The 15,540-nt window shown below is 39.6% G+C and overlaps 3 protein-coding genes across 3 annotated transcripts in view; 2 read left to right on the forward strand and 1 right to left on the reverse strand.

Annotated features, from left to right (window-relative positions):
* Positions 1-1,103: 1,103 nt before the first annotated feature.
* On the forward strand, positions 1,104-4,058 carry LOC119735794 (ras-like protein family member 11B). The gene is made up of 3 exons (XM_038209729.1): positions 1,104-1,469; positions 2,297-2,373; positions 2,756-4,058. Exons 1-3 carry the CDS (start codon positions 1,385-1,387, stop codon positions 3,188-3,190), a joined length of 597 nt encoding a protein of 198 aa, XP_038065657.1. The 5' UTR covers positions 1,104-1,384; the 3' UTR covers positions 3,191-4,058.
* Positions 4,059-4,150: 92 nt separating this feature from the next.
* LOC119735795 (alpha-N-acetylgalactosamine-specific lectin-like) lies at positions 4,151-7,186 on the forward strand. Its single transcript, XM_038209730.1, has one exon. The coding sequence runs from the start codon at positions 4,475-4,477 to the stop codon at positions 4,976-4,978; it is 504 nt and encodes a 167-aa protein (XP_038065658.1). The 5' UTR covers positions 4,151-4,474; the 3' UTR covers positions 4,979-7,186.
* Positions 7,187-13,257: 6,071 nt separating this feature from the next.
* Positions 13,258-15,540, reverse strand: part of LOC119735780 (transportin-3-like) — a 31,208-nt gene continuing 28,925 nt past the window's right edge. The window contains exons 20-21 of the mRNA XM_038209708.1: positions 14,657-14,769; positions 13,258-13,923 (exon numbers count right to left, since the gene is read on the reverse strand). Coding sequence (XP_038065636.1) covers positions 13,863-13,923; positions 14,657-14,769 — 174 coding nt within the window. The 3' untranslated portion in view covers positions 13,258-13,862. The remainder of the gene's footprint in view (positions 13,924-14,656; positions 14,770-15,540) is intronic.

Genomic DNA, 15,540 nt, shown 5'->3' on the forward strand with positions numbered 1-15,540 from the left:
ATGGCATTGCAAGAAATACCAAAAGCAAGCTGTGGAGCGTCCCAGTAACGGTGAAATAAACCGGTAATCACAAAAAGTGGGCAACTCAGATTGGTTTGTAGGAACAGTCAGCACCAGTTACCCACGTAATTGATATCGGAATATAACGACACCACAGTGAGCGATAGATGTAACAAAGAAGGCAAAGCCATGATGCTTCTTTCAGTGACAATAAAAGACTTAAAATAAGTGACTATACAACAAAGTCAAGTCCCCAGATCGCAGGATCCGGTCACGTTTGTAAATTTGTATAGGACTTTTTTTTAGCATGGCATGTTTTTTTCCCCGCTAAATTAAAAAAAGAAGAAGAAGAAAAAACATGAATAAAAGCAGCAAAATAAGCAGCTGTTGTATTCTGGCGATTGGTCGCATGTGATGAATCCCCTGCAGATATTGGGCTCGTGACTGACTCAGCTCAATGCGTATTTAATATTTGATGACGGTGGGCGGATGCTCCAAAGTATTCCAGTCCCCCGGAGGGGGGAGCTGAACACGATGGCTCCAGCCGGGAGCAATAGGCGCGTGATGGAGGAAGAAAAGCCTATTCCATACGGAGTCGGCATTTATGTTATTTTTTGCCTCGGCGCACGCATGACCGAGATTTGGCTCGGAGCGCTATTTATGAATCATATTATGGCAAAGATCTGGCGGTATTGCTGATTTTTTGTTTTGTTTTTCTTTCTATCTGATTTTGATTGGGGCATGTTGAACGAACCATCAAATAGAGATATAGATGGGGACGGGTTGTAGTAATGTATTTCGTCAGCCAGAAGCAATTTGGGAGTATGACGTTAAATCAGACAGGAAAACGACACTCTTGTCTGTCATCTTGATAAGACTTTTAAGGTAACTGCACAGCAAAGGTCTATGATAATGCGAACAGATTCGGCGATTAATATTATGCAAAACGAGACTGCGTCTTGACTTCGAGATTCTGACCATTCAGCGGTCGCCTTCTATCGGGTTTTCCGTAACCCGTCGTTGTATTACAAAAACATGGCATACAGTTTAACCAATCAACTCCTTAGTCCACACTTCTGATCGAAATGACGTCACAAAGTCGACTCCGATTGGCTGGCGCGTGGGGTCTCATACAATTTGCATTGCTCACTTAATATCAGACGTTGGTTAATACGGAGAGGGCTCCGTTAGACAGCAACAAACGGGTGATACTAAGACTAGGTGACGTCATGTGTAAATGTGTGGCGACTCCGTGCGTGGTACAAAAAGCTCAAAAAAATATTTGTCGTTCTGAAATTTCATATTCAAAAGCAAAAAATACTTTGTGCCGGGGACACACACATCTGATAAATATTCACAGGTTGTAAGAAGGTCACATTCACGAATGTTTGTGTTTTTCTGTTTCGTTGCAGCTCTCGTTGTTCGATACTTGACGCATCGCTTCATCGGTGACTACGATGCTAATTTAGGTAACTTTTTCCTTGCAATATTTTTTTTAATTTAATTATTAACCTTTTTGCGGTAATCTCTAGAGACCTCTAATTGGAAAATATCTCATGACGAAGGTACATTTCTGGTGGCGTTCATAATAATGAAAAAAAACTCATCAATGATATCAGCTTACCATGGGTAAACTCAACACTGCAAACCAGTAATGACACACAATGATCGTGCCCTGAAAGCCAGGCGTACCGTTTGCCAAAAGCCGACTACTTCAGGATTTTGTTGTTGTTTTCCAAATGCAAACTCTAATTTTGAAGATTTTTGATTCTATCAAATATTTGAATAGCCCGGTTCCTTTAATTTAATAGTCTATTGTCTTTTTGCTTTACGTTTTTGTCCTGTCGCATAATATGGAAAGAGGCTCAAAATATTCAGCTTCACTTTTCACCCTGCATGTTGGCAGTATAATCATAATTGTGCGTACACATTTCTAATCTTTGTGTTAATGTACGGTATGTTTAATTAGTATTGATAAATACTAAAAAAAAGGACAATTTATACTTTTGAACATTAATGATGCATGGTTGCTCAAATTATATTTAAGGCGTCTACATTTTAATTGGAAAACTTTTTAACCCACAAGCCTTTTCTTGAATTGCATGTTTGTCACTTCATTCCAAGTGTTTCAATATATTTTTGTTAATAACATTGTGATCGTCATTAGCACCATAAAATACAGTCTACGACGAGCAAGGAAATGACCAAAACATATTTTGCATGAAGTCCCCCTCCTACCCCATCCCCCTCCCCAACAAAAAAAAAGACAATAAATCACATTTTTGGTTAATTTTAGAATCCATATACACCCAGTCAGCGAAGATTGACGATCAGCACATCAATATCAACTTGGTAGACACCGCCGGGGAATTTGTAAGTACACGACCAAAGTTGGCATTTCCATTGGTTTTGGTTTGTTTTGTTTTTAGTATTCTATGACTATTCCATGCTTTGGAGTTGATTTCTTAAGAAACATAAACATAACAGGTAGCTGTAATGTAAAGTGAAATTATCAGTGGCCTCTTAAAACAGAATCGCTCTATCAACGCACAGGCGTGACAAGTACCTGAACAAGGCAAAACGTTTTCGATATTCGAAAAGCAAAGAATTATTTCCATGGACATACTTGTGCACGGAAACTTGTCTCAAGAGGTCGAGGAAAAATGTGAGTGGGAATTTAGTTAATAAGGTAGCCCGCTGATTGGTTACAAATGCCACAATTTTTCTCCATATCTTGCTCGCCGTTTTCCTGCAGGATTTTGAAAGTCCAGCGAGGCAGGAGCAGATCCGTACCTCCGACGGACTGGTGCTAGTCTACTCCCTGGTGGACAGGGACAGCTTCGATTACCTTTCCTACATCCAGCAATTCATCTCCAGAGTGCCCGGGCGTGACTCCGAAAAAATTCCCGCCATCATCATCGCCAACAAGTCGGACCTCTGCCACCTGCGCACCGTGTCGCCGACAGAGGGCGCTGACTTCGCCAAAGAGCTGGGCTGTCCTTACTACGAACTGTCCGCCAGCGAGAGTTACATCGACATTGGCGATGCTCTACACGACCTGTGCCGGGAGATTTACCGGGCAGAGAAGAGGGCAAAAGTCAAGAAGATATCGGCCCGGCTACAACTGCGCCAGACCATTAAGAACTTCACCGACCGCCATATTTACAGATCGAGAACGAACACGTTGTAACGTCGGTGCGCATGCGTACTGGAGCCAAGATGAATTCCATAGTTTTTTCCCCGTCGGTCCGTCGAATTATTCGAGTTCCTCTTCGTCACATTTCTTGCAAGAACTTGTTCTCGGCAGTCGAATATTTTTCCCAAGGATTTTTTTCTATTTCATGAAATGCATGAGAAATGGATACATGTATCTTCCTGTAATGAAATTCTATGACGCTCTGTCCATCAATAATTCCGTTGGCACATATATTGACGATCTATATTATGCACGTTATTTCAATGTTATCAAATATCGAAATTCTATCATCTACTAGTGTAGCAATATAACAATATCCTTTCTTTATGCGTAAAAACAGTAGTGTGACAATGTTAGTGTCATGAGGATATTGTCTTTTATTGCAATGTATACAAGTCATGTAGTCTTTTGTCAATTCCGTATTCATGATTACTTTGAGTGTTCTTATGATGGAAGTTGTTTATTATTTATGTAAAATGTCGCGTATTCCTTTTAGAAATATATTTTCGCACGTATGACCATCATGCAACTTCTACACAGAATGAGTCAAAAGGAAACCCAACTGTCAGGGCCATTTTAAATGACGTTCTGCTTGTAGAAATTTCGAAAATTTAGGATAATGGAAGCCCAATTAATAACTTTTCTTTTAGTACAAGAATCATTCAAATCACTCATGTACTTTTCAATTCACGGAATTTTAAACACAAAGACCGTTAATTAGAATCTTGATAACGACCTCGATTTCAGACTCGCATATTGTGCGAGAAAACAAATTGCGACCTTTAAATATATTGCGCTTTACACTGATTACCAATTAACTATATCCACGTTATTACGTCAATAAATAACAAAGGACATTCAAGTCTTTTGAGCTCGTTCTCTTGATTAGGAAAGTCAGCACTCCTCCAGATGAATAGTGCGTACGTGTAGCCCATCATTCAAATTCGAGCAGCTTATTTCATCAGGAGCAGTATTTGACAGTGATTATGGGCGCGGCCAAGGGGAATGGTATTGCGCAGAATTTCAGCGTACAAAACAATGGGAACTGGCACAGGAACGTGCGCTCCCGAGAGTGAAAAGATCTTATGTCGTAGGAGCAAATTTTCATATGACACTCAGTTTGCAATACGTGCAATGCTCAGATCGAAAAATAGGACTTCAAAAGGAAGAGGGTCATCTTTCCGTTCCAACCACGCGTTTTACCTTTCAAGTTCTGAGCCAATATAAGTGGATCCTTCTGACCAGTTTTGTAATTGGTATTATATTAGAAGCATCAAAATGCCTGCTACTTTGACAGGACGAGTGGCTTTTTACGCTATATTGGTCATCAACCACCTTGCTCCTTTGAACACCGCATGTTCAAACTGTCCTTTTCAATGGAAAGAGTTCAGCGGTCACTGCTACTGGATGGTCACCGAAAAGATGAGCTTTCAGGCGGCCGAGAACCACTGCCAAGATCGCTCATCGAAACTTGGAATGCAGTCGCACTTGATGTCCGTGACCAGTCCGGAAGAGAGCGCGTTCCTGAGGAACTACACCGCAGACGTCTTAGGAGAGGGGCACCAGGCATTGTGGATCGGACTGAATGACCGGGCCCAGCCGGGCATCTTCGTGTGGACCGATGGGAGTAGCACCCCCTACTGTGACTTCAACCCCGGAGAGCCCAATGGTAGTAATAGCGAGGACTGTGTTGTGCTGTGGAACGTCGATCACTGGAATGACATCGATTGTGCACGAAATTTCGAGTTCGTCTGCAAGATGCCCGGCCGATTCCACAACTGACTTGTAATGCGCGCTCAAGCATCATCGTTTGCCCTGGATTAGTAGGAAAAAAACCTGGGCCAAAGCAAATACGGATGTTAACTCATGAAAGTCTAAATACATTTTAAGAATTTATCGATTGAAAGTGGGCCAGTGGTCAAGCTTTAAAAACGCCATTTGTTTAACGCATGAATGTACATGTACTGTAGAAAGAACAGTTGACTATGAAAAGAGTTTACTATTAACACAGCTTTTTTTGATCATCACAAGAATGCAGTATGTCAGTGTGCTTTACAGGAAACTGAAAACACGCCGTGCCGCAATATCATATGTTTTGGTTCCATCAACGTTTCGGACGGATTTCTCTTGTCATCTTCAGAGATACCAAATAGAGGCAGAAACAGAGCACCTTGCCTTCACCGCTATTACTCGGCTTTTGAAACGCAGCAGATAGACTTCAATATGCACCTGCTATATGTCTTAGTGGCCAAACCATCAAATTCGAAACACCCTCGTATGAACATTTTTTTTTCTTAAAGGAAAAAAACTTGTATTTAGACAAGGAGAAAATGGAGGCAGCAGCGAACCTGAAAATGAGATCAGCGATCGATAGCTTGATGCAGGTGCATGAATGTCTGGCGGGGCGGATACATTAACGTCTCTCCATGCACCTGAACACCACAGGATGAACGCTTGGCGATCGGCGGCGTTACAGGTGTCAAGTTACCAGGAAAATATCATGACAGTATACGGACGAATGCCTGGGATTGCTGAAAAACAAAAATCTCCCTTGGTACTGATAAACCTTTTCACTATCTGTGGTTTGGAGGACACGTTAAATGACTGTTTTACACAACCTCTTCATTATTTTACATTCCAAATATTCGTGCCTTTTCAGGTTATAGTTCTTTTGAATGTTCCTTTACTGTCGAGGTTTATTATCCTAGTAGGCCTAATATTTTATGAAAAATCATCATAGTCTAGTCAAATGATGATCAAGACGTATTTCAGATTTATAAACTGGCGTTGTGCACAGCTTAAATTAGATCACTCAAAGTATGTTATTTCCACTTGACTGACGAGAAAATGGCTTTGGGGCACGCAATTAACTGCATGACCTTAGCTGACAATAGTGAGTAAATCACATATATATAGCGCCCTCCACAGTCTCACACGGACCCGATAGAAAGTTAAAACACCTGAAGTCCTGTTTTGAGACAGGTCCAATAACAAAACTTGTGCGTTGGATGGAAGTCAGCGACATGACATCACCTCATTTCGTTTAACTCAAAAAAGTTTGAATATGACTTTCTGAAATTTACGCTGTTCGTCCAATTTTCTAATCGCTGCTTTAATACCGTAGGCCTAAGCGAATAATCTCCGCTTACCACAGTGCCAACATTAAAGGCATATATGACCATTTGCATTTACCCCAAAGTAACCTACCAAATTATTATCAAAAAGCTTAGCTTACACGGATTAAGGATCGTACTGCTAAACATGAAATTATCACGTCGTATCTGGTTTGCTGCCATTTAGATTTCCAACGATGAATCTTTTCGAAGAAAGAGTTATAATGACGATATAAATCGTGTTTTGTGATAAAACACAAAAAAATTGGACAACGGCGGACGAGTTGGACAACACTCGAGTTGACTTTTCCAGTTTAATGCACAACGGTCGAGTTGGACAACGGACGAGTTGATAAACGGTCGAGTTGACTTTTCCTGTTAAACGCACAACGGTCGAGTTGGTTCAACGGTTGAGTTGGTAATGGTCGAGTTGGTCCGAGTCGAGTTGGTAACGGTCGAGTTGGTCCGAGTCGAGTTGGCAAACGGTCGAGTTGACTTTTCCTGTTAAACGCACAACGGTCGAGTTGGTTCAAAGGTTGAGTTGGTAACGGTCGAGTTGGTCCGAGTTGAGTTGGTAACGGTCGAGTTGGTCTGAGTTCAGTTGGCAAACGGTCGAGTTGACTTGACACCATCAAAAAGTTGTGCGTTAATTTTTCACCGTTATCTCGAAAAGTGATACCAAAATGAGCTGAAACTTCAACAGGTTATGTTTTCAACATTGTTTCCTGGATTTTGAGTGGCGGTTATTATTGGAAATAAACCAAATGCACGAACAGCTAGCAAAATGATCAGCGAGCGTGTTTCAAGTTCTAGCAATTTCTAATAGGGTACAGCATGTACAGTTAACAATTGTTGACTGCTGTGATGTGGGATATCACTTATGACGTTTTGAACACCCATATCCCACATCTCAGCAGTCAACAACTGTTTTTGTTATACCTCTGTCTCTGATTTTGTTGGATTTTGATGTAAAAATCACGAAAACAAACGGCAGTAAACACAACAATCATGACATTCGAACGTCAACTCACATGCATGTCGAGTGCTCGAAACAGCTGATCGTCTGCTGGTTCGCTGCTCCCACTCATGTGTGAGAACACGGTGAAAATAGCGTGGGTACCAACGATGCAAGCGTTGTACGTATACGTACACGTGATATCCCAAAGGGCGTGTGCCAAGGACGTTTTATAAACTCAACACGTGATCGTTCTAGGCCAATGAAAATAAAGAATTCAAGACAGAGGTTTAACAAAATGCATTATATATGAGCGGGGAATCATGCTTGGGGAGTCATTAGACCATTCTTGGAACACAGGTCGAGTTGTTTACTGAGCACGATGTTTACCAAGCAACGAAGCACCTTGGTAACACTTTCAGAGGACAAGGACATTCCCGGCGGCCCATCTTTGTTTTGCAAGCAGCTGTGGGGCCGGGTGCTACCCATGTGCGTTCCCTAGACAACCCCTCCTTTCTCGGAAGCACAATAAACTGAAAACATCCCGTAGGCAGTTAAAACACTCGTGTGAGGAAGCTGAAGCGTGCACTCAACGACGACTATAGAGCTGCGTAAAACGGCTTCCCCAGCTTAAGAGAGGGACAAAATAAAACCCTTCCGTCATTCAAGTCGGAGATGAATGGTGGGCACGGGAAAGCCCCTGAGGGCGTCGTGCTCAGACAGATAGGCGCCTGTGTCTATATTTCTCGTCCAAACGAAGAAGAAAAATCAAGGTGGGGTGTCATGGGAAACATTACAGGACGTCCTGTCCGATAAGATGCTCCTGATGAAAAAAAGTCCTCCAAGCGGAAATTATGAGCACCTTGTGAGAAACTCTAGCCGTGCTCTCCATCACATCCAATATATGCCAGCATTTTGTGAAGTGAGCTCAGATTTCTTTATGGTACTTGACGGGAACGATTTGGCGCAGCGTCACGCCACGATATTGCATGCGGGCTGACTGATATGGTATCCCTACAGTAAATCTATTCCAATTACATGCATGAGACAATTATGAAGACCGCTCTAAAATGCAGTTATTAGGTTGCTCGATATAGATACATAATAAATAAAAAATGACTTTTACACAATCTATACTTTGCCAGCCGTGTTAACAAATAAAAATAAATTTATATAAAGCCAGTACGTGAAATAAACCCAAAAAACAAAGTAGCCTAACGGTTGTTGAAGAATTAAGAGTTTACATTGTTTTATACGCAACTCGATAAATTAATCTTGACAAAATCACACTTTTTTATATATATTTCCAACCCTCGCCATTTTATTTCCTGCGTGCTCCCCACAGAGGGCAACATTTAGTACACTTTTCTGCCGTCATCAGTAAAGCGTCAATATTTTACAAGGTAGTAAAAACGTTCAATTTTGTACCAAACAAGACAGTATATTAACAAAATGTAATTTTACAATTTCACTACAGAAACAATGGCAAGTCTATCAAGAAAGGAAGAACGAAATGAAAATGTATTTATTGGTAGACGCATAAGCACATGATACTACAATTGGGTCAGGTTCCCTTGCAAGTTTTAGTCATAAGGATTTGTCGAAAACTTTGTTAATTTGGATAAAACAAAGAGACATTCAGGCAATTCCAGCTTTTTGTAAAGTCCGCGACAGAGCTTTTAAGAGCTCAGTGAATACAGCTGAAAATGTGTGGGTTTTGTTCACATCTTATACAGTTGAACACCTTTGTAACAAGGTCCTTGGGACTTTACAAATTACCTTGTTATAACAGGTACCTTATGCCAGAGTTCGACTGTTAATACATCCATCTGTGGTAATGGTCAAGGAGATTACAGACTATACGTTTTTGGGATCATTTCTCTAAAATTTCTGAATCATCAATAAGACATCAAGGCTGATTGCCTTTGATAACGCTGGGAATTGCCCACTGAAAATGAAGTTGAAACTGAAGCTGAAAGTCACATTAGAAACAATGCTGAAAATTGTATGTTAGTACAAAATTCTATAAAGGGTCACAAGTATCGAGAAATAAGACTTACCAAAACAAATGGTTTTGCCCTGATTCTACACAAACTTCAGTAAGTCACTTGGGAAAACTAGACATTCTTAGAGGTGACATTGCATCGGGCGTAATTAAAATTCATGATTTAGGTAACAACTTGATTTGTATTTCTGGATAACACAAAAATCAACAACCACATCAGATACATGTAAAATGACCCATACACGTACCTGTTTCAATTAGCTGTGACAAATGAATATTCGAATCTGATAGAGGTGAAAACAAGTTTAAAATATTGCAAAGATTCGTCAAAATAACCATGAATTGTACCGCAATTTCAGAGGGTAGTTTCTGGTGTAAAGAAATTACTGTTTTGAAATCATTAGTCACGAACAGCGAACCGTCTGCCAACTTTTTTGTGTAGCTCAAAGGCATTGGACCTTATACAGGATGTCTAAAAACAAATGTAGCAGTCAAACAACATGTTTTTTTCTGAGAAAACTCAAACCTTTTTTTTGTTGGTAAAACAACATTACCATGAGATGATAGAGTGTTTCTTTACCTTGACAGGATTTTTGTTCTGTGTGATTTGGAATTTTTGTTAAAAAGTTGCGGCAAAGCTTGTAAAGACTGTCAAAATCTGTTTGGGCCACTTTCTTCACCTTCTTAGTATGTGGATGCCTTTGATTAGATACCAAGTGGCCCAACTTGGAATTCAAGTCCTTTCATTTGATTAGCTGTATCTCTGGACTGGGGTGTCCAAATGAGATGGGATCAAGACCATTGTGTAGAGTATTTACTACACCTTCAGACTCTGATAGGTTTTGCAAAAAGAGAGTGCTGGTATTTTTAATATTTATGGATTGACTGCCTAATGTTTTTTAGACACCCTGTATTTATTTCGCTGGGAAACTTCCCATACGATTATCACTTGGGCACAATCCAACAGTTGTTATTGATTACAAAATACCACATTATACAACGGATGCATCAAATGAAAGATGATTGCTTTTTCCATTGAGACACAGATCAAACAAAAACAATTATGAAAAACAAACACAAGTTTAAAAAAAAATGAACACAGTTAGAAATTTACAAATAATCTTGTTGCAGATTGCCAGGGTGTCAACATTTTCTTTAAAAAAAAAATTAATTCATAATATCAGAGAAAGACTAAGAAATCAACAGTATAGATTTATTAAATTCAAGTCATTATTTTTGTGCAGTCTATTAAGCCACAAAAATGGCAGTTATGTATTGTTTTTTTACGTAATTTTGCACGCGTTGAGGTCACTACATTTTAAAGCCCGCAACAAAACTGCTTAGTTTATATTTTTGTTTAAATTCTCGCGTTTTGAGACAGGTTTTTAAAAGATCAGAAAATCCTCTTGGTGTATCTCTATGGCACAATATAACAATCAAATTAATGTTTGAATGATGTTTTAAAATTTAGAGGCTAATTTATTACTGGATTTTTTTTCTGTTATCTAGTCGTTTTCTATAATCATGATTATATTTGGAAAACAAAGATTAATTGAGAACTCTTAAACTTGGCATTGTTGGACCCGTCAAGGGTCAATTCATTTATTTCAAACCCAACCAATCCCTAATGTATTATTTTCTGTTATAATGATTCACGTGATATTTGGAGAACTGGGATTCGGTGTGAAAAAAGTGAAGTTTGAAGACCATAATGATAAAAAAATCCCCCAGCATAATTTCCATTTGACATCAATTTGCTTTATCAACAGCGATTGTGTTATCACACATTTGTGAAGCACCTCTTCATGCACAAATTTATCATCATGATGTGAGGTATTATTTAAAAAAAAAAAAAAAAAAATGGAGATACTTATTTTTAAAATATGCATGCTTGTGACTATGTCAATGACGAGGCAAAATGTTTCATGACGATGTAAAATGTTTCTTTGGTTGCTTGCAATCAGTTGTGGATAATCATTTGAGGAAAAGAACGGAAATTTCATTGTGTATACATGTATATACTCAGATATTCATTATATTGAATATTTAAAAAAAAAAAAAAAAATCTGCGGAATAAAGGAAGAATTCACAAAGGATGGAACAAAACCTTGTGCCTATTCTGTGTACCATACAAACCTGGAATGGCATCTTCACTTGACCCTACAAGTTTTTGATAAAAAATTCAAGTGGGTTTGGAGGAATAACTTTGGTATTTGTCTTGATTCTAATGGAAAGAAGAAGTACAAAGTCTGTTTTATTTGTATTCCAGGAACAGTGGTAGATTTTAGAGGACTCAGTAGGTTCCTGAATGGATAAATTATGAACAAAAATAAATGTGGATATTTCAAAGGATTTTTTGGGGGAAGGCGCGCAGTCATGTCTAACATCAAATGACAGGAATTATTTACATAATAAAAATAACAAAAATAAAACAATAGAACTTGTTGTGTATCATAAAAAGTGCACATCTGACTGGAAATTACACCAACAAAATAATGACCTTTTTTTCTGTCAGATGAAATAGGATACTGCTACTGTTTCATGATTTTTTCAAAGTTTAAAATAAAAAATCAGACATGAAACAGTTCCACAGACCTCAGAGCAGCAACAAAGATTTCAAAACCACTGATTATTTGCATGATCGTTGCATTTTTCTTCTGGGATTCTTCTAAAAGAAGAAGCGGGAGAAAACTAATCACACTAAGAATGTACTATCTTAATAGCTAAAGGAAATTTTCCTTAATATTCAGACTCAATTTAGACCAAAACAAATTTATTGAGATGGGCGGATAGCATTCCTTGCTACTTCTTTGTGTATGCAAGCCTTTAACTACCAGTGTGGCATCATGGTTGGATTCGGAAAAGCTTGAATAGACCAATCCGAATGCATTGCTCGTCAGATAACATGTTACAGTTCCAATGTCATGCTTAGTTCACCTTAACCTGTGCATGAAGAATGTTCTTCAATGGGAGACTTTTGGGACGTTGGTGGCAGCAAACGCACTGGTCCTTTTCAATTGTCTAGTCATTTTGAACATGCGCACATAAGGGCAAGTTCGCCCAAGAACTATTGTTGACCATTGGTTAACCATAGTTCGACTAAAGCTAGCCCAAACTCTGTCTAGTCGACGGTGGTTGACGACGCTAGTCGACTATTTGGAACCAGCCTACTGGGCATGGTTGCTTCGCTGGTAACCAATAGCCGCGCGCATTAATAACGTACAGCAGGGAGCCAGGACCCAGAAGTTTTGCGATGACATTTTGACCAGCGTTTGACTAGAGACGTTTGCACGTTGCTATTAGTGCGCAGGCATAAGGTAAGTCACAAATCAACCACTAGTCGACTAATGGTCCTTGCCCGAACTTGGCCTTAGCTTAAACATGACGTTAACAACAGAACAGGAACGGTGAGTTTGCTGCCACCACGCGTCTCAAAAGTCTCCCATTTGGGTATTGTAGACACAGGGAATATGTCAAAGAAATGCCAGCTGAAAAAAAAATAGAAGTTAAAAAGGGGGAAAACTGCAATTTTCACGGCCTAATTGGAAAATAACTACTTGTCTTCTATGGCATTTTTTCAAGTAAGGCGGCAAAGGTTAAAGATAACCAGACTTGTATTACATTTACATTTGCTATAAGTATACTTTTTGCGCAAACTTACAAATATATTTTTTTGATTAGAAAAAAAAGATGGTGTCCAATCCACAATTAAATGGTCTCTTTGCCGAAATGGGGAAATAAGACCATTTCATTTTGAATGTCGGACTATGGGGGTAACCGACTCTGAAACTGATACAGAAAGAATTGGAACATTTCATTTTAAAATAATAAAAAAATTAAAAACAGAAGCGATACATCAACATAATTATACAAATCAAACCTGTGTACGCGCGAAGGTGATTACTTTTACTGGCCTTAGCAACATGTAAAACTTCAAACATGTCAAAAGAAATCTTGTACATTAGTTGCTTAATTTTTGCATATATTGGAACAAAAGCTGGGCGGAACTTAGTTTCGCTCCAAGACTGTACTTTGATGTTGTTCTCCTAATGCAGACAGCCCTATGCAGGGCGCTATCAACAGGATGAATCACCGTGCAGTTTTGGGAATCCGTGTCGACCTGAGAAATTCAAAGCATACCTCACGCATGCTGTATTCATGCTAATGGACACGGGTGAGTTAGGCTCAAAATTCTTGGGCCGGTATGCCAAAGTTACCCAAGACTGGACCTGATTCATCTGTTTGTTATAGCGCCCTCTACCACAACGGCAGCTTGATCAAGCTTACCAGGGTTCGTAACTTGGAATTAGGAAAACAAAACGACAAATCCAATCTTGAGCTAAGACTAAGCTGAACTTACTTAACAAACCTTTCGTATCTTTATAATGTAAGTAGAAGCTCGTCGTGAAGCTTCTCGTTCAAGCCAACCGTGCAAAAGGACTTATGTAGGTTCTCACAAGGTACCAGGGTCAAAGCAAGGGCAAACAGTGGGTCAGAAATGCTCCATCTTCCCTCGGATAGATCGGCTAACTGGGCGAGTAGAATCCTCCCAGAAGGTTTGGCTAATGAAATGGCCGAGGTGGCCGGCGTTGATCATCTGAAGAGGCGAGTGAAGTCCCTCATGGCATAGGTGACTGTGATGAGCTCCTCAGCACTAACAAAATTAAAAGATAGAAATATAATTACTTTTTAAAGGAGCTTTGCAGATGAGGGGAGTGTGGCCTAGTGGTTAGGGTTCATGACTCATGATCAGAGGGTTCGAATCCAGATGCTAATCATATGTTGTGTCCTTGGGCAAGCCACTTCGCCCCCACTTGCCTCTCTCCACCCAGGAGTATAAATGGGTACCGGCATTAGCTGGGGAGTAACCTGCGATGGACTAGCATCCCATCCAGGGGGAAAAGAAATATTCTCAGTCGTTTTATGCTACTGAAACCGGAGATAAACACCGGCCTGATGGGCCACATTGGCTCATTACAGACTTTACTTTTTTTTTTACTTTTGCAGATGACACCATGTAACTACAGGCGAAGCTACAGGCCTCACATATCGTCACTCGCAAGCCCTGTTCAAAACTTGCTTTCATTTCTCTTCGCAAGTTCCAAAAATTACGATTTTACGTAACTTTCAATTCAATATGGCCGACTCCTGATTAAGGCCCATGGGTTGAAAACAGTCACTTGATTAATTTGGACTGCAAGGACAACTTGGCACAGAATGTAGATTTGCATAGGAGGGTTCAATTATATGCTGAAGAGCACAGACAGGGCACCTTTAATGTAGGCGTTGCAAAAACAAATAATTTGGTGCGATGTAAGATCTCTGATGTTTTGAGTACTGCACGTGTTCGTACAAGAACTTGCAAGTACAGAAGAACCAGGACCCACCTTGTGACAGTCTTGTGGAAGTCCGTCAGCTGTTTCTGCGTTGCATTGATTCTACCGTCTTGTGTCTCTACCGGGAGGGACTTGAGAGCGGCCTCAAGCCAAGTCGATGTTGTCTGCAAAACAGATACAATGAGAGAGATCAGCCATTGCTCATTGTTGTTCATTGTTCATTGTTCATTTATTTACCACAATGTCACATTTTTTAATTACAGTAATTAATAAAAAAGGTACTTTATAGACAGATGGTGAAACTGTAGAGGAATCTACTAAGAAGCTAAGCTTGTAATCGCAGGCTCCTTTTATAGAAATTTAAAGTTGCTTTTAATACATAAAACACAGGACAAACAATAGACAAGGACAATACACAAACTTTACATGCCAGTTAACAAACAGGATAAGATTTGTAGCATGAGCAATCTGGAAGTTAATGGGTTACTCGGGATTACAATAATTATACAACAGGGTCGATTGATATTTCCGTTTGAAAGTAGACACATTTTTAGATGTTTTCAGGTTCTCGGTAAATGAGTTCCACAGCCTGGGTCCCTCATATCTAATAGTTTTTTGGCTAAAGATGTGCGAGTCAATGGGAGATGAAAATTAGAGACTTGATCAGAATCACATTATCATTTTTTTCAAAAACGGCATAAACTTTAGAGGTTCATAATTATTAGGATGAATCGCATTCACGATTGGCCCCCCCAAAAAAGAGTTCTGCTTTCTAATTTTATGGCGTGACCCTATTTATCGGCAAGTTAAAAAAAAATTCATGTTATATTTTCTGTCTTCACGAAAACGCTTCTCAAAAACCTTTATACGTCAAAAACCCTTGCAACATTTCTGCTGTCCCCATTTATTTGCCTGCATTTATTCGCTATTTTCGA

The sequence above is a fragment of the Patiria miniata genome, unplaced genomic scaffold (genome assembly GCF_015706575.1).
Source record: "Patiria miniata isolate m_02_andy unplaced genomic scaffold, ASM1570657v1 HiC_scaffold_29, whole genome shotgun sequence".
Classification (NCBI taxonomy): domain Eukaryota; kingdom Metazoa; phylum Echinodermata; class Asteroidea; order Valvatida; family Asterinidae; genus Patiria; species Patiria miniata.

Coding starts and splice junctions, on each gene's coding strand:
- LOC119735795 (XM_038209730.1), top strand. CDS start 4,475: ATGCCTGCTACTTTGACAGGACGAGTGGCTTTTTACGCTATATTGGTC.
- LOC119735794 (XM_038209729.1), top strand. CDS start 1,385: ATGTTTGTGTTTTTCTGTTTCGTTGCAGCTCTCGTTGTTCGATACTTG. Junction 1,470..2,296: donor TGACTACGATGCTAATTTAG/GTAACTTTTTCC, acceptor GGTTAATTTTAG/AATCCATATACACCCAGTCA. Junction 2,374..2,755: donor TAGACACCGCCGGGGAATTT/GTAAGTACACGA, acceptor GTTTTCCTGCAG/GATTTTGAAAGTCCAGCGAG.